The sequence below is a fragment of the Caenorhabditis remanei genome, chromosome V (assembly GCF_010183535.1).
Source record: "Caenorhabditis remanei strain PX506 chromosome V, whole genome shotgun sequence".
Taxonomy (NCBI): domain Eukaryota; kingdom Metazoa; phylum Nematoda; class Chromadorea; order Rhabditida; family Rhabditidae; genus Caenorhabditis; species Caenorhabditis remanei.
In genome coordinates this window covers 13,378,286-13,400,321 of record NC_071332.1, presented here as the reverse complement: position 1 = coordinate 13,400,321, position 22,036 = coordinate 13,378,286, and the positions used below count along the sequence as shown (strand labels likewise).

The window sequence follows — 22,036 nt, the reverse complement described above, 5'->3', positions numbered from 1 at the left end:
GCTGGGATCTTATTTTTGCTACAATTTCATCCAATTGGTTTACGGCGTCGGCGTTAAATTTCTGAAAAAAACGAAAGAGTATAATGGAAAAAAATGGGATATTACCTTTTTGAGAATTTTCCGAGTGGTTCCGCATTCGCTAGCTTCACATACCAGATCTTTGTCTTGCAGAGCATCTTTCCATTATGTCGGATATTTCTTCATAGTGAAAGAAGCACTAGAAATTCCAGAATACCCTCTCTGATTACAAAAAAGAACATGTACTCACCGAGTAGCTAACACCACCAGTAATAGAACCTCGTCCAACGTAATTCGCTCGACGACGAAACTTTGCAGATTCTGGAAGTTAAAAGTTTTTCTCCAATTAAATACACCTGTTAAGTGAATCAAGCCCCATGAAACTATATTCGAGCCTACATAATTCACGTTTACCTGGCTATTCGATCCTGACAACCGTTTTAGCCAAGATTCATCGGCGCATGCGACTCCACTCCGATGATGGTCCAAAAATCGTAGTCATGAGCCATTTCCTCTTGATAGAAAGTGCAATCCGAATTTTTTACATTTGTCAACTGCAAATATCAGCATTCTTTTTTCCGCAACTTCTGTCTATTTTTTGAGTACGTGGAAATTTCTATCTCACTTTTTTTCAAAAGATGACAAAAACATGTAGCCCCATATTGAACTAGACCAATAATTACATCAAAGAAAATACCTCATCCATCTCAAGTCCTAATCCATCACCAGTTGGATTTCGAACGATGCTCGCTCTTGATTCCAGTCCTCTCGCTTGTTCAATTCCATCGAAATGATTCGCTTCCAACATCATACTCGAATCCAACCTCATAGATTCCAAATCTACATCAAGCGGACGATTAATTAGAGTATTCTGAAAAATTTAATAAGAGTAGGAGCTATATAGAAAAAAATCATATAATTACAGTACTGGCCATAAAGTATACGGCACTTTCAGTCGCACTTGCAGTCAAAAAATCCCTCCTACGATTGATAACTTCTGAGAATGTGTTCGTACAGAAAAGTTGTCAACTACAAAAATGAAGCTCTGCTTGTGATCTACACACTCCATGAACAATCGATATAATGATACCATCAGGGAGCCCGTATCACACTCCCAAAGTTTACCATTTTCAGCTTAAAACTGCAAGTGCCGCATTCTTTATGGTCACTGCTGTATAACCAAATGATTATTTTTCAAATATTGGACAAGTCGATGAGCGCACAGGTAATAATTTGCCACCGCTCAAAAGTTGAGAGACTTCTGCTATTTTCGTGGAAAATAATGAACTCAGAGAGTGTAACAATATTATTGGTTGTCTCGTAAAATCAACTTTCGTAGAAGTCCTAGATCAAACCTAGTGATGCACGAAAATGGACGATTCATAGGAACAAAATACAAAATTTTTGAAATAATGGCCACTTGTCAATATGGGCAAAGCATTTTCGGTCCATTAGAAAAACTTTGGAACAGAAAGATATCAGAAATCTTGGCTGATCAAATGTTTGAGATTCAACAAAAAATTAATATTCTAATAGGAGAAAGCAGTTAAATCAAAAGTTAAAGTAAGGGTATCCATCTGGGAAGCAAAAAGTTCGGTCTAGTGGTCTTGAAGCAAAGGAGAGGTATCAGATTATGGTCCTCAGAAACATACCTGAATAATTTCATCTATGTTCTCTTGTGCCGTCATCATTTCTTCTCCTATTTGAATCTCATTTCTGAACGAGTCGTAATCCCAGTTGTTGACAGGATTTACTGGAACGTCAAATCGGTTTCTTCGCCGATTGGGTGATTCCTGGAAAACAATTATAAAAATGTGAAAAAATACTTCAGTTTAAATTTTTATTTGATCGTTAGCAGTTTATTAAAAAAGAAAAATTACGCTGTTCTCACGCGAACTCATTGAAACGCATAGCGAATAGAAGATCCGAAAGAGCGAAAGAACCGTTTTACTTACCGTAGCTAATCTATATGCCTGGCACGTTTTCGAGGTGGTCGGTTGTCATTTTTGATCTCGTTCTGAACCATTAATTTACAATTAAGCACAATTACTCAAAAATTACCTCCTGATTTGTAATGTCTTTAGAACCATTGTTGATTGTAAAATGGCAGCCGTTGAACGTTCCATGTGGATTCATGTGGAGTCCACAGTCAGAACCCTCGGTGTTCTTTTTCTCCTGTAATTACAAAAATTGTTTTGTTGGGCAAATAATCAAGTTTGGGACATTTTTCTGTGATTAATTAAAACTGAATTATTGATAACAGTATTTTGTTATTTTATATCATGCTATTGAATTTTTTTTCAGCCCAAAACTTTAATTGTCCAATCAAGGAAGAATGTCGTGACGTTTTTAGCGTTTAACTCACTTCTTGAGATACTTTTTCTTTTTTTGCGCTTTCTCTCTGCTCCGTTGAACTTGTATCCAATTCTTGTCTCGAATAAAAGCCTCCCATGTCTGTACTCAGAATAATAAATGGTGTTGTATTGTAATTGTCGTGGATATTGTTTTAATGTATTGTCGAAATAAAAAAAGTGATACCCGGGTGTTTGCGGACTCAATGCAAAATTATTAAAAATTAGCATTGAGTCCGCAAACACCGGGTATCACTTTTTTATTTCGACAATAGTAGATGTCACGTAAATTTCCACTTGCATTTCCAATAAACTTTTCAAAAAACATTCAAGTTTTTAAAACTATTTTCTCAATCAAAATAGAAAAGCGCGGTCAAAACAATTTTTACATGATTCCATATTTCACGCTGAATACTGTCTCCACGACCTCCAGCGAAGGCCCTCTCAAAAAAATAGCGAACCAACTGCGCCCCGTCGCACTTTGGCGCAAAGCAGAAGAATTTTTTTTTTAAATTTTCTGTATAAATCACGGTGATTTTTTCGCTACATTTCCCATTGACAATTTTTCGCCCCATGGTGCGCAGAAAAATGGGCGGGGCTAAGGATGTAACCCCGCGGCACAGAAAAATGAGGTTAATAAATTGCAGTGAAGTGCAGAGAAAGTTTAATGAAAAGTGTTCGTTTGGAAACAAAAACATGGTAGATAAGTCAAAAATTGCTCGAAAAACGTATTTATGTTATCAAACCAGAAAGTTTCAAGTGAAAAACATCTCAAATTTGACGTTTCAACTGTATTCATCCGTTTTTCGGCGAAGAGAAGCGTAAAAAGTGCAATCCAGTGATCAATCTCCCTCGTTTCTAACTTTTTCAAGGCATCTAGGAGAAAATCTGATAAATGAAATGTTGTAAACTCCTATTTGAAAGATTTACAATCGCACAAGAGACACCGTACAAATCGGAAAGAATGTTGGATCGGGAAGAAGCAAATTGGGAAGTGACGAATCGCGAATAACACTTTTTCGCAAGTTCCAGTGTTTGAAAGGAACAAAACGTTGATAATTTTTTGTGTAGTTTAGTTATATAGCTTACAAATGGTGTGTTTTCATGTTATTGAACTGATTTTATGAAAATTTGCTTCGCGACGATGATATTTCGAGTGAAGTTCAAAGTTGTCATCAAAGACAGGTAAAAACACGATTAAAAGTGACAATAAATACACAATACACTTTCAAATGACAGTTTTTTTCATTTCCGACACTGAAATTTAGAAAAAAAACGTTATTCTCGACTCGTCACTTCCCGATTTTCTTCTTCCAGATCTCGTTTCTTGCCGATTGAAAATCTCCTTAATTCTCTATAAAACGACTGGAAATGCTCACCGTCGTTTGAAACATACTATGGTTCATTTCAATATCGCTGAATCCACTCTCTGGACGACTTACATGACTTCAAAGTTTCCATTTTTAGTACTGAAATCTCACTAAAATCTGAATAACTTTTTTCACAGAATCGTTCTGCAAAATTCGAATAAAATTTTGAAATCAGTACGAAATTTCCATTCTTGTGATACATGTCTTGACCCATAACTCCATCTCGATTCGTGATATTTCCCTAATTAAATTAGAAGATGTGCTTCTTCGTGAGCTTTCTCAAATCTAGGCCATCATCATTTTAAAAACTAGGCCATCAGGAATTTTTAATTTTAACAAACTCCCGTTTTCTATAAGAAAACGAATCGGAAACTATCCCAATTTTTTTCTACAAAAACTAGATCGAAAAAAAAAATTTTCATGAAAGCGTTTTTTGCAATTTATGGATTCAGTTTTTTTTAAAACCTCGTCAAAGTTTGTGGAAGAGAAAATAACACTGACGAAAATCACTTCAACAAACTCCCGTTTTCTATACGAAGGAGGCCTTAAAACGGCAGGAATTTTTTTCTACAAAAACTAGATCGAAAAAAATTAATCTCATGAGGCCGTTTTTTTTTCAATTTCGATTTTGTGGTGTCTGACATCCGGAGAGAGTGGGATGATAAGGACAACAATGAATAATAGAAAAGTCTTTATTCAGTAAAGACTTGAATAAAAGGGGAAACTACAAACTAGAGGGAATGGATAGACGAGGGTGAATAATCAGCTAGAAACAATGGGAATGAATTAGAAACGGGAGTAGACTATCAGAACGGAAAAGAAGAGAGAAAGGAGCGCGCGGTGCCGCGCACCCTTTATAGATCAAAGAAGGGGGGACCCGGTAGATCAAATATATATAAAACACTAGATTGTACGCTGGAGGCAAGTTAATATGAATTATGTAATCTAGGGGATTACAACACCTCCCCTTGTAAGCTTAAACATATATAAAGGAAACAAACTAGCTACTTAACCTAAACGAAAGGGGGGCCTAATCATTTATACGACTTCTTCTTTGGGTTAACATCCAGATTCCGCGTTGGTTGACGAAGACGGGTAGATTTCCGCGCCGGTGGTGGCGACGGAGTATTCTTCGTAGATGATGGTGCGGGAGCAGGAGTTGGAGTAGATTTGTCCGAAGGTTGCTCGTAGAATGTGTCCATGTCCAGAAGTTCAGCGATTGATGTAATCTGGGGAACGGCTTCTCTGCTTCGGAGTTGGTTGGCGTGACGAATCCAACTGTTGTCGTTGACTTGCACCTTGTAGAGGGTGTGACCGATTCGTCGAGTTATGATACCTGCAATCCAGGTAGGACTTTGGGGATTACGGTAATTTCTAACGTAAACCTTGTCATGTTCCCGGAAAATCTTCTTCTTGGCACCGTGCTGATTTTTGAACTGTAACTCCATGGACTCATTTCGGGTGATTGGAGTGTCTTCAGACGGCAGTAGAAGGTCGAGTGTGGTACGAATCCTTCTTCCGATGAAGTTCTCAGCTGGTGACAGATGTTTTGGACTGGATGCACACGGTGTTGAGCGGTAGTTCTGGAGGAAAACTTGGATGGCAGAATCATTATTTCCCTCCCCCTTCAACTTGCATAGTGCCCTTTTCAGGGTGTCCACAAATCGCTCAGCTTGCCCATTTGACTGCGGATGGAATGGCGGTGACCGGATGTGTTGGATCCCGTTTTCCTTGCAGAAGTCCTTGAATGGAGCTGAGGTGAACTGAGTGCCATTGTCCGTGACCAAAACTTTCGGATTCCCGAATTGCGCAAAAACTTTGCGGAAGATGTTGATTGTAGATGACGAAGATATCGAAGTAGTGGCGATAACTTCCGGCCATTTTGAGAAAGCATCTACAATCACGAGATAGTATATACCTTGAATTGGTCCGGCGTAGTCTGCATGAACCCTTGTCCACGGTTCTGTAGGAGTGGACCAGGAACATAGGGTGTTCTTGATGGGGTTCTTTGCAGCGGAGGCGCATTGGTCGCAGCTTTTGACGATCGTTTCGATGTCCTTGTCTAGAGTGATCCAGTAGACAAAGCTGCGGGCAAGTTGTTTCATCCGAACGATTCCCGGGTGTGCTCGGTGGAGCATTTTGAGAACTCGCTGGCGCAGGGATGAAGGGATGACGACACGATCTCCGAGCATGAGGCAATCCTTGACAATTGAGAGTTGTTCATGTCGATTTGCGAATTTCCCGAGCTCTGAGAGTTTGTCTATTTGTTTTGGCCATGAATTAGATTTGACATGTTCCATGACTTGGGAAATGATCGGATCCTTTTGTGATGAGGAGATGATTGCTTCGACCGTGACGGGCAGGTTGTTACACGTGGAAATGAAATTTGCAAGCACATCAACTTCGACTTGGGCAATCACTTGATCCTCAACTTCTTTAGATTGGCTTTGCTCGGCTATGAGCCTGGAGAGAGCATCAGCTTGACCAAAGTCGTTGGTGTTTATGTATTCTATGGAGAAGTTGTAATTGAGCAGGATCGTGGCCCATCTCTGCAATCTATTAGCGCTATAAACTGGAATACCCTTTTTGTCTCCGAAAATGGAGAGCAGTGGCTTGTGGTCCGTTCGGAGAGTGAAGTGACGTCCGTGGATGAATCGGTGATATTTGGTGACGGCAGTGATCAACCCAAAAGCTTCTTTCTCAATTTGACTGTAGTTCCTTTGAGGTGCGGTGAGGGAATGGCTACTGTGGAAGATAGCCTTTTCGGAACCATCTGGAAATCGGTGTGAAATGACAGTACCAATTCCATATTGAGAAGCATCCGCAGCCACGATGATGGGTAACTTTGGATTAAAATGTGTGAGGAGAAGATCCGATTTGAGGATTTCCTTGACTCTTGTGAATGCGGCCTGACATTCTTTGGACCATATGAACTCTGTGTCCTTTTTGGTGAGCTCATTTAGTGGTGGACGCAGCTCGAAAAGTTCTTTGACGAAATTTCCATAGAATTGAATCATGCCCAGGAAGGAACGAAGCTGGGAAACGTTGGCAGGTGGAGGCATCTTGTCAATTGCTGCAATCTTTTCTGGATCTGGTCTTCTGCCGTGCTCATCGATAATGAAACCCAGGAAGACGATTTGATTCATGAGAAATTTACATTTCTCGATTCGGACCCGGAGACCATAATCAGCAATCCGAATCATCACGGCTTTGACTCGCTCGTTGTGCTCGTCGATGGTTGATCCCGTGATGATGATGTCGTCAAGATACGCCGCGGTACCTTCCAAACCAGTGATCATTGAGTCGATAACTTGTTGAAAGATGGCGGTTGCCGGCTTGACGCCAAATGGGAGTCGGTTGAATTGATATAGACCCCGGTGGGTGTTGATGCACAGTAGATTTTTGGAGTCTTCGTCGAGCTCAATCTGTAAGTAAGCTTCGGCAAGATCAATCTGACTGAAATACTTCCCACCGTTCAAGTTTGAAAAGATATCCTCGGCTGTTGGAAGAGGATGTTGGTGATCCTGGATTGCATCGTTTAAACCAGTGGAGAAATCAGCACACATGCGGAGGGAGCCATTTTTCTTCCGGACTGTAACGATTGGAGCAGCCCATTGAGCGTGATCAATGGGTGTGATGACGTCGGCGTGGATTAAACGGTTCAATTCTTCTGTGATAGTTGAGAGTGCAGCATACGGAACGGGTCTGGCTTTTCGGAATACGGGTTGAGCTCCTGGTTTGAGCAGGATGGAGGCTTTGGTTTTTGTGCATTTACCTAATCCGGGCTGGAAAATTTCGGAGCATTGGTTCATCAGGTCATCTTTCAACTTCGCACGCTTGTCGTCCAGGTAGTCGCATGCTGATCCGACAGTGGCGACAGTCGAGCTGACTTGACGAGATCCAAGTAGAAGTTTCCAGAGTTCTGGATCTTTTGAAATCCAATCGATTCCGAGGAGGGTCCCGGTTTCTGCGACGTGGGCGGAGCCAGATGCAGAGTTTCCGTTGATGATGAAGTCGCAGGTGAAAGATCCTTTGACTGTTATTGGTTGATGGTTCGCCGATTTTATTGTGATGGAAGGCTTGTCAAGTGCTGGTTTCCCGAGCTTCTTCCAGTCTTCGATGCTGATCAGGGTGACATCGGCGCCAGTGTCCAATTGCATTTTCACCATTTTGTCGTTGATCATGATGTTTCTATAGAGTCGGTTTGAGCCAGGAGTTGCTGCTGAACCGATGATAACTGATCTGACTTGCTTTTTATCAAAACCTCTGTGCTTCTCGTTCTGTTTAGTACGACAGTATTTCTGAATATGGGTGGTCTTACCGCATTTAGAACACTTTACGTCTTTGACTTTGCAGTCTTTTGCCCAGTGAGAACCTCCACATCTGTAGCATGCGGATGGTGGTGACTTCTCGTTTTTCGTGTCCCTTTTGTATTTGTTGTGAATGGCATTGATCTCGGTGGTTTTTGCTGGGGTGGAGCCAGCGGCACATTTTGAGTCTGCGCGGATGTCGAGAAGACGTTTGATCTCGATTTCCAATTGTAGCAGGGTGATGTCTGGTTTGGATTCCATGACTTGGAGAGCACGGGTCCTGATATCGCTGAATGAGGGATCTCGAAGACCGTTTATCCAGATCATACAACATAACTGATCATCTGTCATGGACTGGAACTGTGATGTTGCAAATCGACGAAGAACGATTCCAGTGTATTCTTCTAGATTTGATCCGGTGTACTCAGTCCTGAGGAACTCTTGACGACGCTGGTATATGGAAGAGGTGGCTTTGAAGGTGTCTTCTAGCTTCTAGATCGTCTCGTCGAACTTCAGATCACTCGGTGTCTTGGGTAGAAGACGGTTTGAGTAGTGTGTATACTCTTTTGAGCTTAGCTTAGAAAGAACTAACCTTGTGCGGACATCGTCCGAAAGTGTGGCACCATCTATGACGATTGTGTCCTTGTGCCTCGAATACCATTGCTCGAACGTCTGGTCGTTGTCGGGATCGTATGTGAACGTCGGGATCCGTGACGTAATGGAATCCGCCAACTTCGAGTCGATGTTGTTGGCTTCTTGGGACGATCCAGATACGATTGGTCCCTTTTGAGCAAGAGCTGAGAATGTAGAAATCAGCGTGGCCAGTTGTTTTGTGAGATCAGCCATGGCCTTTGCCTGATCGCCAGTTGTGGTGTCTGACATCCGGAGAGAGTGGGATGATAAGGACAACAATGAATAATAGAAAAGTCTTTATTCAGTAAAGACTTGAATAAAAGGGGAAACTACAAACTAGAGGGAATGGATAGACGAGGGTGAATAATCAGCTAGAAACAATGGGAATGAATTAGAAACGGGAGTAGACTTTCAGAACGGAAAAGAAGAGAGAAAGGAGCGCGCGGTGCCGCGCACCCTTTATAGATCAAAGAAGGGGGGACCCGGTAGATCAAAGATATATAAAACACTAGATTGTACGCTGGAGGCAAGTTAATATGAATTATGTAATCTAGGGGATTACAACAGATTTCTATTTTTTTATATAGCTGATTGAAAATTATGGCAGAGAAAATTACACTGCGTTGTCTGGCGGAGCGCACTTCCCTCACGGGGTCGTGACCTAGCGAGAAGCAGAAATATGGTAGAGAAACCCAAATTTAATGTACAGAAAAAATCACCGTGTATATAAACTTTTTTACTAAACTTGAAAAAATTTTTTTTTAATTAGATTTTGTACTTGAAAAAAAATGAAAAAAGTGATGAAAAAGTGAAATTATAATAACAATTTCGGCATTCATAAATTTAGGGAAATATTTTTTAGTAAAAAATCGAAAAAAAAATCTGGTTTTTGTTGAATTCGAGAAAGAAAACGATATTATCTGCTCAAAAAGAATGCTCACATGCAAATCTCAACCGATCCGCAGTTGGTCCACCAATGTTATGTTCTCTGGGAAAGGGAGAAGTGTACAACCACTGGAAACAAAGGAAAGTAAGGAAATTGAAGTTTTATTGCAGAAAAAAGGAAAAAGTAATTAAATTAGAGTTGAGGTATGTCTTCAACATTATGTCGTCGGTGTTTCTTCGAAGTCCTTGTGTCAGCTAGTCGATTTTGAAAGAGACGAGTTCCGATAATCGTTCCTGAAAGTGATCAATCTCAAGTACGATATTAAAAACAACGGAAAGACACATAAAGGAAAAATGGACCTCAAAAAAACCGAAGAGGGAGAGCAGAAGGAGAAGAATTCGACGACATCCAGAGGCTCGCAAGATGTTCCACATCGTTATCTGAAATAGAAAATTTGTATTGAATAAAATTGAAAACATATAGATTTCTTATTATTTGCACTAATCTGAAAGGGAACCTTGCTCCTTCACCCATCTTTAACCGATTAAATAGAAATGCAGGCAAAAAATACATCACTTGTAGCTCAATACATGGATATTGATAATATTGGGGATGATGATCCTGCTGAAACCATTCGCATTCTTCGTCAAAAATGCGATCTCCTAAAGCAAGAAAATAGGACAAAGTTGATTGCGAAAACTGATGAATTTCAGAAGGAGATGAAAACTTTGAATGAAAAGTTGCAAAAGGCAGAGAATGAGATAAAGGTGATTGTAAAGAGACAAATTTTTAACGGGATTAGAATTCAGAGACATTTCGAGAAAACCGAAATATTGACTAAACGAAATGAGGTTTTGCAGTTTTGGAGCAAGAGAAGAAAACACTGATTGAACAATGTGAAAGAACGAAAAGAGCACGGATCTTCTCAATGCAACAAAAGTTAGTGGGAGAAGGTCGGATTAATGAATTGATGGAGACAGTGGAACACCTGAAAGCTGAAAACAAAACGAAAGAATTGTTGATTCTTCAACAAAAAGAAGAAATTGTTCTTTTGAAACGAAAACCAAGAGAAGTCAAATTGATGGACTACGATGAGTTAAAAAGTAACATAGCAAGAAGGGAAAGAATCCAGAAGGCTTTTGACTACCTAAAAAACTTATCAGGTTAAAAAAAACTAGTCATTTTAAACTTGAATTTTCAAATATTAAGGTCTCGAATCAAAACTGTTCTATACTGACTTGCTCAATAAACTAGAGAGAGCTGGAGTTGCTAAACTAAAACTTTCGCCAGAAGAAGGATTGCAATTGTGATTTTGATCGGGGATTGTGGTTGACTATCATGGGTACGTCGACCTTATTCGAGGTTCTGAAAAACTATTTTGGTTTAGGAGATAAAGGTGGAAATGAGATGAAAATTTGTCTTGCAATTGGAAACGTGGAGTCAACAAACAGCTCCCACAATCTCATTCCGCTAGGCATCTTCAATGACGAAGAATCTTCACATGCGTTGCTGAAACACATTCCCACCGTCATCGACCAGCTCAACAATCTGAAGGTCTTTTCTGATGTTTTTAGCATGATTTTTTCCATAAAACAATTTCATTATGAAAACGAAAAAGCACATTTCTACATCTGTATTAAAACATCAAAACATATACATATTTTACCAGTATTGTTTCAGGCATTCCTCAAGTCTGCATCCTTCGAATACTGCTTCATTACTTATAAAGATTTTAACAATGCCCACGAAATACCGAATTTTTTTGGACACCCACATCACGTCGATCCAAATAACACTACTGTTCAACGTTGGTCATTCAAGTACCCGAATTCATGCAAAGATAATCTGCTTATCGTGGTTCGGCCGAGTTCTCAAAACATTCACTTTTTCCGAAATGAAGAAAAAATCAATCCTAATTTGGGGAATGAATAGTTTATTTTCATCAATAAATATTGTTTTAACTTCATTGGTTTCAGTTGTTGTATGTTGTATTACCAGTCGGTTAACGCAGCCTAACGGCTGCTCAACCTCCTTTTCTACACCACCCTTCTAGGTGTTGAAAATTTGAAGAAATGAATTTATTTGAAGAAAGAAAATGTTATATAATTATTTCCCCCGTGAACTCCTACTTCCCTATTTCGAACACGAAAGCCACTGTAAGGCTTGAAAACCACGTTTTTTCACCTAGTGACCTAGTCGAGACCTATTCTAACTAAAAAAAAATAGACGGGTATCATTAAGAGAAAATTTCTGATCTTTTGGTCCAAATTTGAAGATAATCGGTTCAGTACGAAGTGCGGTAGGATCGGCGACAGACACACAAACATACAGCCGTTTGCGTTTGTTAAAAGTAAAGATTTTGACTGAGAAAATATAAGGCAAATACTCATTTACTACCTGCTCATTTACTACCAATTCCTCATTTACTACCTTACTCATTTACTACCATTACTCTTTTACTACCATTTACTCATTTACTACCGTTTGCTCATTTACTACTATTACTCATTTACTACTTTTTACTCATTTACTACTTTAGAGCGATATGCTGGGATTCACTTCTAACCATTCTCTTAGGCTTAGGTTTCTTAGAAATTTGGAAAAAGTTGACGAAAACGGTTATTCATCGTATTTGTCAATTGTTTTCCGAATTTCTAAGAAACCTAAGCCTAAGAGAATGGTGAAAAGTGAAGTAGTAAATGAGCAGTACGGTAGTAAATGAGTAAAAGTAGTAAATGAGCAAACGGCAGTAAATGAGTAAATGGTAGTAAATGAGTTGAAGTAGTAAATGGGTAAGGTAGTAAATGAGGAATTGGTAGTAAATGAGTAGGTAGTAAATGAGTATTTGCCAAAATATAATAGTCTTTTACGCAACGAAACTTCGCTAAAGTCTCACGCGCCTACCGTAACCTCAGCGTGTCGATTCATGTGGACACGTGTAATCCATGTGGTAACAAGTAGTTTTTCTAAAGCCGGTCGGTTTTCAGAGTTAGTTCTGATTTTACCTTTTGTGATGTTGACTTGTTTTGTGTTTTATCGTTTTTTTCTTCTTTCTTGCAATGAGTTATATTTATTGTAAGAAGCTGTGTTATTGCAGTCTTGTTTTATCAGAACCAGATCACCCCGTATTTATACGTGGGCAGCTTCAAGACAAAATCATTTATTATTCAGATATTCGTCATGGGAGGCTACTTGTCGAGTCAACAAATCGAAACAAGCCCGACGGAAAATGGAGAATTGGCTGGAAAAGAAGAAAAAAAAGAAGCAAAAGTGAGTTAGACGCTAAATACGCCAGGGCTGTCTTCAGTTTCGAGGAATCACAGAATAATGTCCCAAACTTGATTATTTGCCCAACAAAACAATTTTTCCTAATTTCAGGAAATGACTAAGCAAAATGACGAATCAAATCTGATAACATTCAATCCGAGCGGCAATTTCACAAATTGCCAATTCGTTGTGAACATCAGACCGGAAGCATCAGTTCCGGCTCCGAGTTGTCAACAGGTAATTTTTGAGTAATAGTTATTTTCCTGTGAGGAAGAGAGAACCGGGTTTTTGAGAGAGACGCAGAGTGTGCGATTTAAAGGCGCTCACAATTATGGGCGAGGGTCTCGCCGCGAACGAATGTCAACAGGGCGGCAAACAGAGAAATTTGAATCATTCTACGTTGCGTTTCGTTACCCACCCTAGAGTCCCCACCCACGAAACGCACTTCGAAAAGAGACAGATAGGCGAGGAATAAGCAGAGTTATTTTCAGAAGGATCGAGACTCCAAGTTGCCGATTGTCTTCACGAGAAAATTCCATCAGAAGCCGATTTCAACGCTCAAGACGACAGTTCGACCGGCGAAGAACGAGCAACAAGCCTTGGGGAAGGACATCGTCGTAGATGATCAGCCAGGAAGTACTCCGAAACGGCTGATGTCAAGATGGAGAGGAAAACAACAAAAACGAGCTCGTCGTCTTCTAATCATCATCAAGCATGCCGATCACTCGTCAAGTCAATCTCTTCGTCAATCGCGAGGAGGTTGCCGCTACGTTTCAGGACAGCAAGGGACACACGATGACGTCAGGAGAGCAGCAGCGACAACGGATTCCAGAAGAAGTCAACACGAGAAGATGGAAGGTGGAGAAACAACCGAGACCCGGAACGATATCTCCACGAAACCCAAAGACTCAGGGAACAAGAGGAGAGCTGAGAAGACGTCCGCGATCCCCATCCTCATGAAGAATATAAATCCGTAGCTTAAGATCTCTTTCGTTTTTTTGTTCGATTTCCTCTCATCCCAATGATCCCAATTCTCAATCACTGTGTCATTCATACCCCCATCAACGTGTCATCACTCCCAAATGTGCCTTCAATTTACTTGCCCGTTTTTCGTTTTGCTGTTCACTAATCCCCCGCTGTATCATCTGTACGTGTGGTCCTCGCCTCCCTACCAAAAACAACGCCACTAAAGCCTAAAAACAAGTAATAAACCTGTAAAATTAATTGTTTTCTCCTCTGTTCTATTCGATCGATACCGAAACAGGAAAATGTATTATGCCGACCCGAATGGGGAGGAATAATTGGGCTTAATTGTAAATTAATGGTTCAGAACGGTGCAAGAGGAGTCCACCGAAACCCCCGTTCGTGGAGACACCGACCTCTAACCACAGTAAGATGGCTCAGATTTCTTCAACTCTTTAGATATATAATGTATTTTCAGTTCACACCAATTTGTTCTGGGTCGCCACCACACTTTTGTTTGAGTGAAGCCAGCACTATTGATGACAATCAGAACAGCAGAACGTATATTATTGATAGATGAATATATAATCTGAAAGAATAATGATAATTGAGTAAATGTTATTAATTTTAATTGTCTGAAAGTGACCATGTAAAACAATGGAAGTTTATTAGTACTCTAGGTTTTGCAGTGACAGGACTTTTTTCGAGAAACTGGATATCAACGATACTAAATCTATCACGTTGGACATCAATAATTTCACACATTTCTCATGCTCTATATTTCGCATTCAAATCATTTCAGCATCAGATTTGAATGTTCTGAAAGAGGTAAAACTATACGGGGGCTCATTTAAATATGTTTTAAGGTCTGTTTTTTTGAACTTCAAGGTATGCATTTCCGTAACTTCATTTTCATTTTGAAATGAATTTTTGATTGGAAACTTCTGGTGTCAAATAATTTGAACATTTTCAGCTTAAAGCCAATTTTTAGTGCTTTATTCCAAAAAAAAAACATTAGAAAAACGAGAAAGCTTACATCAGTATTACAACATAAAAATAAATTCTACCAGTCTATTGATTCAGGCATTCCTCAAATCTGCATTCTTCGAATACTGCTTCATTACTTATAAAGATTTTAACAATGCCCACGAAATACCAACATTTTTTGGACTCCCGTATTTCGTCGATCCAAATAACACAACTGTTCAACGTTGGTCATTCAAGTACCCGAATTCATGCAAAGATAATCTGCTTATCGTGGTTCGACCGAATTCTCAAAACATCCACTTCTGGTTTCACTTCATCAACCAAGTTCATGAGTTTTTTGCATATTCTTCGGAGAAGGAGTCTGAAATTACTTGGTGTGCCGCTGTGTAATCACTTACATTGTTTTGACATCTAAACTTTGCATAATTTGGATCAAGACATCATCAGGTAGATTCAGAATATTTATTGGCATTTTTTGAAGCCACTGCAAAGCGGAAATAAATAATTTCAGTCGAAACAAGAAAAGTGAAAATAGTGGAAAGTTAGAAAAAACTGCGACGGAAATCTACAAACCAAACTGCTCCTCGGAGGAGCGCACTTTCACACCACTCTGAAATTTGAAAATTTCAGCATTTTTTCCCAAGTTATTTTTTTAAGCATTTTTGGAATGATCTCAGAGGTTCAAAAAATATATTATACAAAAAAAGTTCGAAAAAAAACCCGACTTTTTTCGAAAAATTTTTTCACTTTTTTTTCTTTTTTTTTGAATAGCAAAAAAATTATGAGGTACATTCATTTGATTAAAAACGTAATTCAAAAGAGAATTTTCTAAATTTTTGCCAAGGTGTCTTCTGTAATCTTCACCGGCAGTTGTCAGTTTTTCGTCTGACATGACTTGTGAAGTAATTGTAGAATTTTGGCAAAATATGTGTTGGAAAAACTACTCAAACTTCTCAGCCGTTTGTCCAAGTCCACATTTCTTAAATTACTATACATACTCACATTTTAATTGAATTTTGCGTTTTTAACTAGACTTTTTCAAATTAAAAAAGCAAAAAACTGTTACTGTTTTACTGCTACCTCTCAACAGAAAGTATGTTTTTCAAGAGAAACCGTATTTCCGGCTTTTGATAACTTTTATTCGTAATATTAAGTGCCGCATCTTTCTGCATGCCCCCAGCCTTTCAAACATCTACTAATATATCACGACTCCAATTCATAAATCCCCGAATGAAATTTTCAGTTTTGTATCTCAAGTTTCGAAAAATTGTGAAAAAAATTTTCGAAAAAAGTCGGGTTTTTTTTCGAACTTTTTTTGTACAATATCTTTTATTGAACCTCTGAGATCATGCCAAAAATGCTTTAAAAAAAGAACTTGGGAAAAAATGCTGAAATTTTCAAATTTCAGAGTGGTGTGAAAGTGCGCTCCTCCGAGGAGCAGTTTGGTTTGTAGATTTCCGTCGCAGTTTAGAAAAAAGATATGTAGATACATCGGTCATGTGCAGTGTCACAAACAAACCAGTTTCCCTTCGAAGATAGACAACAAAAGAACGAGAATTAGACAAATGAACACAATTTTTCACAAATATCACCAATTCATATTCTTAGTTTCAAAAATTAGTTAGTCCTGTACAGTCGCTTCCCACCAGACTCTTTCAGCTCGAATTTTCTTGAATCTGAATATATTTTTTCTTGAGAAATGGCTGATTTCCAACACATCCAAAGCATTTGGAATCCGTATAAACCATTTTAAACAGTTTACATACGGGTCTTGATCTCCAATCCATGGAGGACCGAATTCTATCGAAAATTGACGCTGGTCGTTGAACTGACAGTAGTGGAAATTAAGGATTTCGAAGTTGGGAGAGGTTGATAATGTCTAAAAAAAAATGATTCGACAGATAAAATTATGTAAATCAAGTCGAAACACAGACTTACCTTTTTGACATTCATCAAATCCACAAATGTTATCAATTGGACATTCACAAAGACTCTAGAATAACCACTGAAATCTTGAATTGTTCTCTCTACCACGTATTTTCCAATTATGATTTCCTTTAAATTTTTCCAGTGCTCCAGTGTTTCCAACTTGTCGATTTTCAAGACTTCAGGGGGATCAGAAAATGGATCCGTAGCACAAATTTCAATTGTTTTCAACGATTCACAATCCGAAAGTAATAGAACTTTCAAAAGATTCGATTCATCGAATGAGTCGAAATTCAATTCTTGAATTTTCAGTTTGTTTTTCCGAGACTTCAACATTTCAGAAAGATTATTCACAACTTCCCCCTTGATTTCCTCTCCAATATCATCCAATCGCAGACAAAACTTCTTCAATTTAGTGCTTTGAAATTTTAAAATCAAAGTCAAATCATTCAAAAATACATCAATAAAACGTTCCTTTTCGAAGAATTTCTCCTTGTCATCCTGAATAACCCAACATCCTTTCTCATGTTTCTGATACTCAATAGTCTCAATATCTTTGCCGAATTCATAAAAAATGTAAATTTTCTCTGGCTGTCCATAGATTTCCAGAGTATTCAAATCGGCTTCTGGTATGATGTAATCAATGCAGTTTCGAAGATAATAACATACTTTTCGTAGGGAGTGACTGCAATAATCATACTTCAGTTTTGTCTTTTTGGGAATAAAAACTCACACAGATCGAAAATCAGAATCTCTAAGAATCACTCTGATGACGTCTTCAGGCATATCAGTCAGTGTTGAAAGCATTTTAGAATAATAATTTCACTTTTTTTGCAATTCAAAACTGATCAATTTTTTGTTTGGAAAAGAAAACACTATTTCGCAATGATCGTTTCAAAAGTTTGACTGATAAGAATACCGCGCGTGGAAGTCATTTTGTTGACATAGACCCTTCGTACAAAGAATATTATTGGCATTCACAAGTCCTTTCTCATCCAGAAATCATTTTCAGAAAAATGGTCTCTTCGTCATCTCTCGTTGAAATGCCGGATAATATACTGAATGAGATTCTGGCTTATTGTGATTTCAAAGACATGTGAGTTGCATTTATAAACAGTTTTTTCGAATTCTGAGGATGCCCTTTTACAGATTATCAATCCGGAAAGTCTGTCGATCTCTCCAACATTTTATCGATGACGTGTTTCCTGAATCCACACTGAAAGACTTGAATATATCAATTCATCCCAAGAAAGTCTGTCTAGACTATTTCTCTGTTCATAACACCCCGTACATCATTGAATACCACAAAACATTCGGAAATCATTGCATGGTGAAGTGCCAGACGACTATCAAAGTTATAGAGAATTCGAATTTTTTGGACGTTTTTCTAAGAGATCTGGAAATAGTTCTGATGCATCAGAAATCTCTAATAAGGCTAATACGAATTGTGAGATATGAAGATAACAGCTTCGAATATTTTCTGGAAAACTTCAAAAAACTGCTTCATCGTCCTCTGAAAATCGAGGAATTTCACATGTATGTGAAAGATAATCAGAATGAAATATTGGCAGTGTTACCACATCTGGATCCTCAATCTATCATTGGGATATCACTATATCAGTATGGAGAAGATCCGAAAAATCTGGAAATCGGAGAAATTGTGAAATTGGAACATTGGAAAAGGTCAGAGCAGTTGCATGTGGATAAATGTATTCTGAAAATGAATGTGAGACATTTGGCAAATTTCTCGTTGGTCGACATAAGCATGGCCAGTGTTTCTGCAGAAGAGATGATGGTTTTGAAAGAGGTAACTAATGTTTGGATCCCCTTCACCTAAAAATGTTGGAATTACTTTTCAGAAACTCTTGTATCATCCTTTACTAGCTGAAATCTATATAAGATGTACTCGATTTGACGACAAACAACAATTTTTGGAGTCTTTGGGAATCAAAGAGGTTTCGAGTGAACTCTACGGAATTGCGAGAAGAATTTGGCACCTCGAAATCCCGAACTCGGACGACGTTCTACGGATTTCCTATCGATCACAGAATAACTCATTCGCATTTAACAGAGTACAAAGAAGTGAGGTTACTGATCATGCGGAAGTGCTGAATTTATGATTTTTATTATTTGTGTGTCTGTATCTTATTCAACATCTCTATGCATTTATTAGAAACAAAAGTTTATGTTCGATTCTATGAAAACAGTTCATGACCTCTCCTGAGCCATTCTTTTCACTTTGTCTTCCAATGACTCGATATTCGTGATTTTGAATTGCCGATGGGTTTGGAAATGAGTAATTTCTACTTTCTGACAGTTCACTGGACTGTCGATGATCCATTTGAAGTCCTGACGCCCGAATATGTCAGTGGTTATTATTGGTTCTCCGAGAACGGATGAGATTTCTGATTCATCTTCTAATTGGGTGTACGTCAAAGAAAACTCCTTGAATATGGAAGACTGGAGAATGTTCTGAAAATTTGAGAGTAAAATAAAAATTAATTGAATCAACAGTACAAACCTCCTTTGAAACCATTAGATCTTTTGTAGAAATCGTTTTGAGGACTGCTCGAACGAATGAAAATTGAATTAAACATTCTACGGGAACATCCAATATGAAATCTTCTACCATTAAAAATTTAGCTTGTTTCCAGTGATCCATTTGTATTATCTCATTAATTTCTAGTTCTTCCTCTTCTTTCAAATTAGAGTAAATCGATAAATTCTTTAGAACCTTTGCATCAATAGACTTCAGAATCGATAAGACTTGTTCTTGATCTTCCACCGCCAGATGAATCTCATTTGTCTGTAGTGGGCGGGGCCTCTTCTTCAGAACATTTTCCAAGGCTTTCAGAATCCTGTTGAATAATGACAAGTTCACATCTTTCACCGTTTGAAAGGGATCAGCGTTGCCACGTGTCACACGAAATTGTCTCATTACGGAGTTTTGTAGGGAAATAAAGATCTCCAAGTCAAGAAGAAATGCGTCGACGAAATTCATATCTCGCAGAACTTTTTCTTTATTCTCATGAAGAAACACACAGTTGTTCTCTTGATTTCTCCCTCGATAGTGAACGACGTGTAACCCATTACGTGTATAGTACCATGCTTCAATTTCATTTGGTTTGATGTAGATATTCAGGTCAATCAGGTTTGGACCAGAATCGTGTGTGTCTACGAATGTACGCAAACTGTGACATACTTTTCGTAAGATCAATCTGGAAATTTTAGGAAATTCGTGTAAAGAAATAGTAAGGAAACTCACATTGATTTTAAATCAGATTCGTTCATAATCTTATTCAGCACCACTTCTGGCATTTTGATTAGAGTAATAGAAGAAGCCATCCTACTGAGTTCGAAAATTCGAAACTGATAATATCTCGAAATCAGTCAAGTTTCGTTGAGTTTCTGGAGAATTTATAAAAAGGAAAGAGAAATCGAGGCAACATAAACGTTATCATGTCGCCCAGTGAAACTTTACGTCATTGAATAAATATTAAGACGCACTCTCCGAGTCGATCGAGCATGGATCAACAGACCATAGGCACACGAAAAAAGTTGACCATCTCCGATTTGCCTATAATTTTGATCAAAGATAGTATCAAGTGTTCTCAGCAAATAAGGGTACTTTTTGGCCGGGTCCATCAACTGGGTACCTAGGAAAATCAAAAAATCGATATTTTTCGAAAATTTTTCCTGAAGAAGTTAGGAATGAAATCTCAACGGGAAATTATTGTAGACACTATTTTAAGCATTTTTTGTGTTCAGAAGAAAATTCCAGCTCAACACCTTCATTGTGAAAATTTTCAAAATATATGAAATTTTTGGGTTTTTTTCATGAAATCGTTTTTATCTCGTCAGTGACACGAGAAGACGGGATTTTTTATTTTAAATTCGAAATCTACATAAAATTTGGTATTGGAAACATGCTGTCCCTACTCGTAACTCTAGACCCAAAGAAAGATTTTTGGGGAAAAATGAGAAAAACTGCGATTTCAATTTTCAAGTCCTTCCAGTAATTTATTTTTGATGTTTCAAAATAATGGTTTTTTGAAGTTTTTCATTCAATCATGCCATTTTTATTCAGTTCCGGTACAATTTTCGATCATACCACAAAAAAATTTTCGAAAAAAATGAATTTTTTGATTTTTGAAAATTTTCTCCTGCATTGAACCATTCCGACTGAAATGTTAAGGATAGCATTATAAAATCAGGAGAATATAACTGGAATATTCTTAAGGTTTATAAAAAACTTGATTCCCACTGTCGGCTCACCTTCTACTTACGCGTTCATGATGAAATTCAGCGAAATTTTCAACTTGGGAAGTTGGTGCAACGGTACTTCATACTTGCAACGTTATTTGACAGGGAATTGCGATGAATATGACAGAAATAGTGAGAAAACTGCAAAAATTGATAGATTCAGCAAGATTTACAAAAAAAGCTTTAAAAAACTAGGACTCATAAATGTTCAATGGTCAGACCTTTTTATGGATATCAGGAAAAAACGTTTCAAGTTTTTTTTTCGTAAATCTTGCTGAATCTATCAATTTTTGCAGTTTTCTCACTATTTCTGTCATATTCATCGCAATTCCCTGTCAAATAACGTTGCAAGTATGAAGTACCGTTGCACCAACTTCCCAAGTTGAAAATTTCGCTGAATTTCATCATGAACGCGTAAGTAGAAGGTGAGCCGACAGTGGGAATCAAGTTTTTTATAAACCTTAAGAATATTCCAGTTATATTCTCCTGATTTTATAATGCTATCCTTAACATTTCAGTCGGAATGGTTCAATGCAGGAGAAAATTTTCAAAAATCAAAAAATTCATTTTTTTCGAAAATTTTTTTGTGGTATGATCGAAAATTGTACCGGAACTGAATAAAAATGGCATGATTGAATGAAAAACTTCAAAAAACCATTATTTTGAAACATCAAAAATAAATTACTGGAAGGACTTGAAAATTGAAATCGCAGTTTTTCTCATTTTTCCCCAAAAATCTTTCTTTGGGTCTAGAGTTACGAGTAGGGACAGCATGTTTCCAATACCAAATTTTATGTAGATTTCGAATTTAAAATAAAAAATCCCGTCTTCTCGTGTCACTGACGAGATAAAAACGATTTCATGAAAAAAACCCAAAAATTTCATATATTTTGAAAATTTTCACAATGAAGGTGTTGAGCTGGAATTTTGTTCTGAACACAAAAAATGATTAAAATAGTGTCTACAATAATTTCCCGTTGAGATTTCATACCTAACTTCTTCAGGAAAAATTTTCGAAAAATATCGATTTTTTGATTTTCCTAGGTACCCAGGTGACGGACC

The 22,036-nt window shown here is 38.0% G+C and overlaps 6 protein-coding genes across 6 annotated transcripts; 3 read left to right on the top strand and 3 right to left on the bottom strand.

Annotated features, from left to right (window-relative positions):
- Nucleotides 1-39: 39 nt before the first annotated feature.
- On the bottom strand, nucleotides 40-2,470 carry GCK72_019640 (uncharacterized protein; the record flags this gene model as incomplete). The annotated part of the gene is made up of 7 exons (XM_053733134.1): nucleotides 40-61; nucleotides 106-198; nucleotides 269-339; nucleotides 716-889; nucleotides 1,671-1,811; nucleotides 2,080-2,193; nucleotides 2,384-2,470. The coding sequence occupies 7 exons, from the start codon at nucleotides 2,468-2,470 to the stop codon at nucleotides 40-42; spliced, it is 702 nt and encodes a 233-aa protein (XP_053582047.1).
- Nucleotides 2,471-10,496: 8,026 nt separating this feature from the next.
- On the top strand, nucleotides 10,497-13,812 carry GCK72_019639 (uncharacterized protein; the record flags this gene model as incomplete). The annotated part of the gene is made up of 6 exons (XM_053733133.1): nucleotides 10,497-10,671; nucleotides 10,956-11,122; nucleotides 11,249-11,425; nucleotides 12,740-12,838; nucleotides 12,947-13,072; nucleotides 13,327-13,812. 6 exons carry the CDS (start codon nucleotides 10,497-10,499, stop codon nucleotides 13,810-13,812), a joined length of 1,230 nt encoding a protein of 409 aa, XP_053582046.1.
- A 344-nt stretch (nucleotides 13,813-14,156) lies between these two features.
- GCK72_019638 (uncharacterized protein) lies at nucleotides 14,157-15,175 on the top strand (the record flags this gene model as incomplete). The annotated part of the gene is made up of 2 exons (XM_053733132.1): nucleotides 14,157-14,225; nucleotides 14,882-15,175. The coding sequence occupies 2 exons, from the start codon at nucleotides 14,157-14,159 to the stop codon at nucleotides 15,173-15,175; spliced, it is 363 nt and encodes a 120-aa protein (XP_053582045.1).
- A 1,231-nt stretch (nucleotides 15,176-16,406) lies between these two features.
- Nucleotides 16,407-17,518, bottom strand: GCK72_019637 (uncharacterized protein; the record flags this gene model as incomplete). Its single annotated transcript, XM_053733131.1, has 3 exons — nucleotides 16,407-16,664; nucleotides 16,724-17,396; nucleotides 17,445-17,518. The coding sequence occupies 3 exons, from the start codon at nucleotides 17,516-17,518 to the stop codon at nucleotides 16,407-16,409; spliced, it is 1,005 nt and encodes a 334-aa protein (XP_053582044.1).
- Nucleotides 17,519-17,727: 209 nt separating this feature from the next.
- GCK72_019636 (uncharacterized protein) lies at nucleotides 17,728-18,831 on the top strand (the record flags this gene model as incomplete). The annotated part of the gene is made up of 3 exons (XM_003115704.2): nucleotides 17,728-17,807; nucleotides 17,861-18,518; nucleotides 18,571-18,831. The coding sequence occupies 3 exons, from the start codon at nucleotides 17,728-17,730 to the stop codon at nucleotides 18,829-18,831; spliced, it is 999 nt and encodes a 332-aa protein (XP_003115752.2).
- Nucleotides 18,832-18,919: 88 nt separating this feature from the next.
- Nucleotides 18,920-20,056, bottom strand: GCK72_019635 (uncharacterized protein; the record flags this gene model as incomplete). The annotated part of the gene is made up of 3 exons (XM_003115159.2): nucleotides 18,920-19,183; nucleotides 19,233-19,929; nucleotides 19,977-20,056. 3 exons carry the CDS (start codon nucleotides 20,054-20,056, stop codon nucleotides 18,920-18,922), a joined length of 1,041 nt encoding a protein of 346 aa, XP_003115207.2.
- Between the last annotated feature and the right edge of the window lie 1,980 nt (nucleotides 20,057-22,036).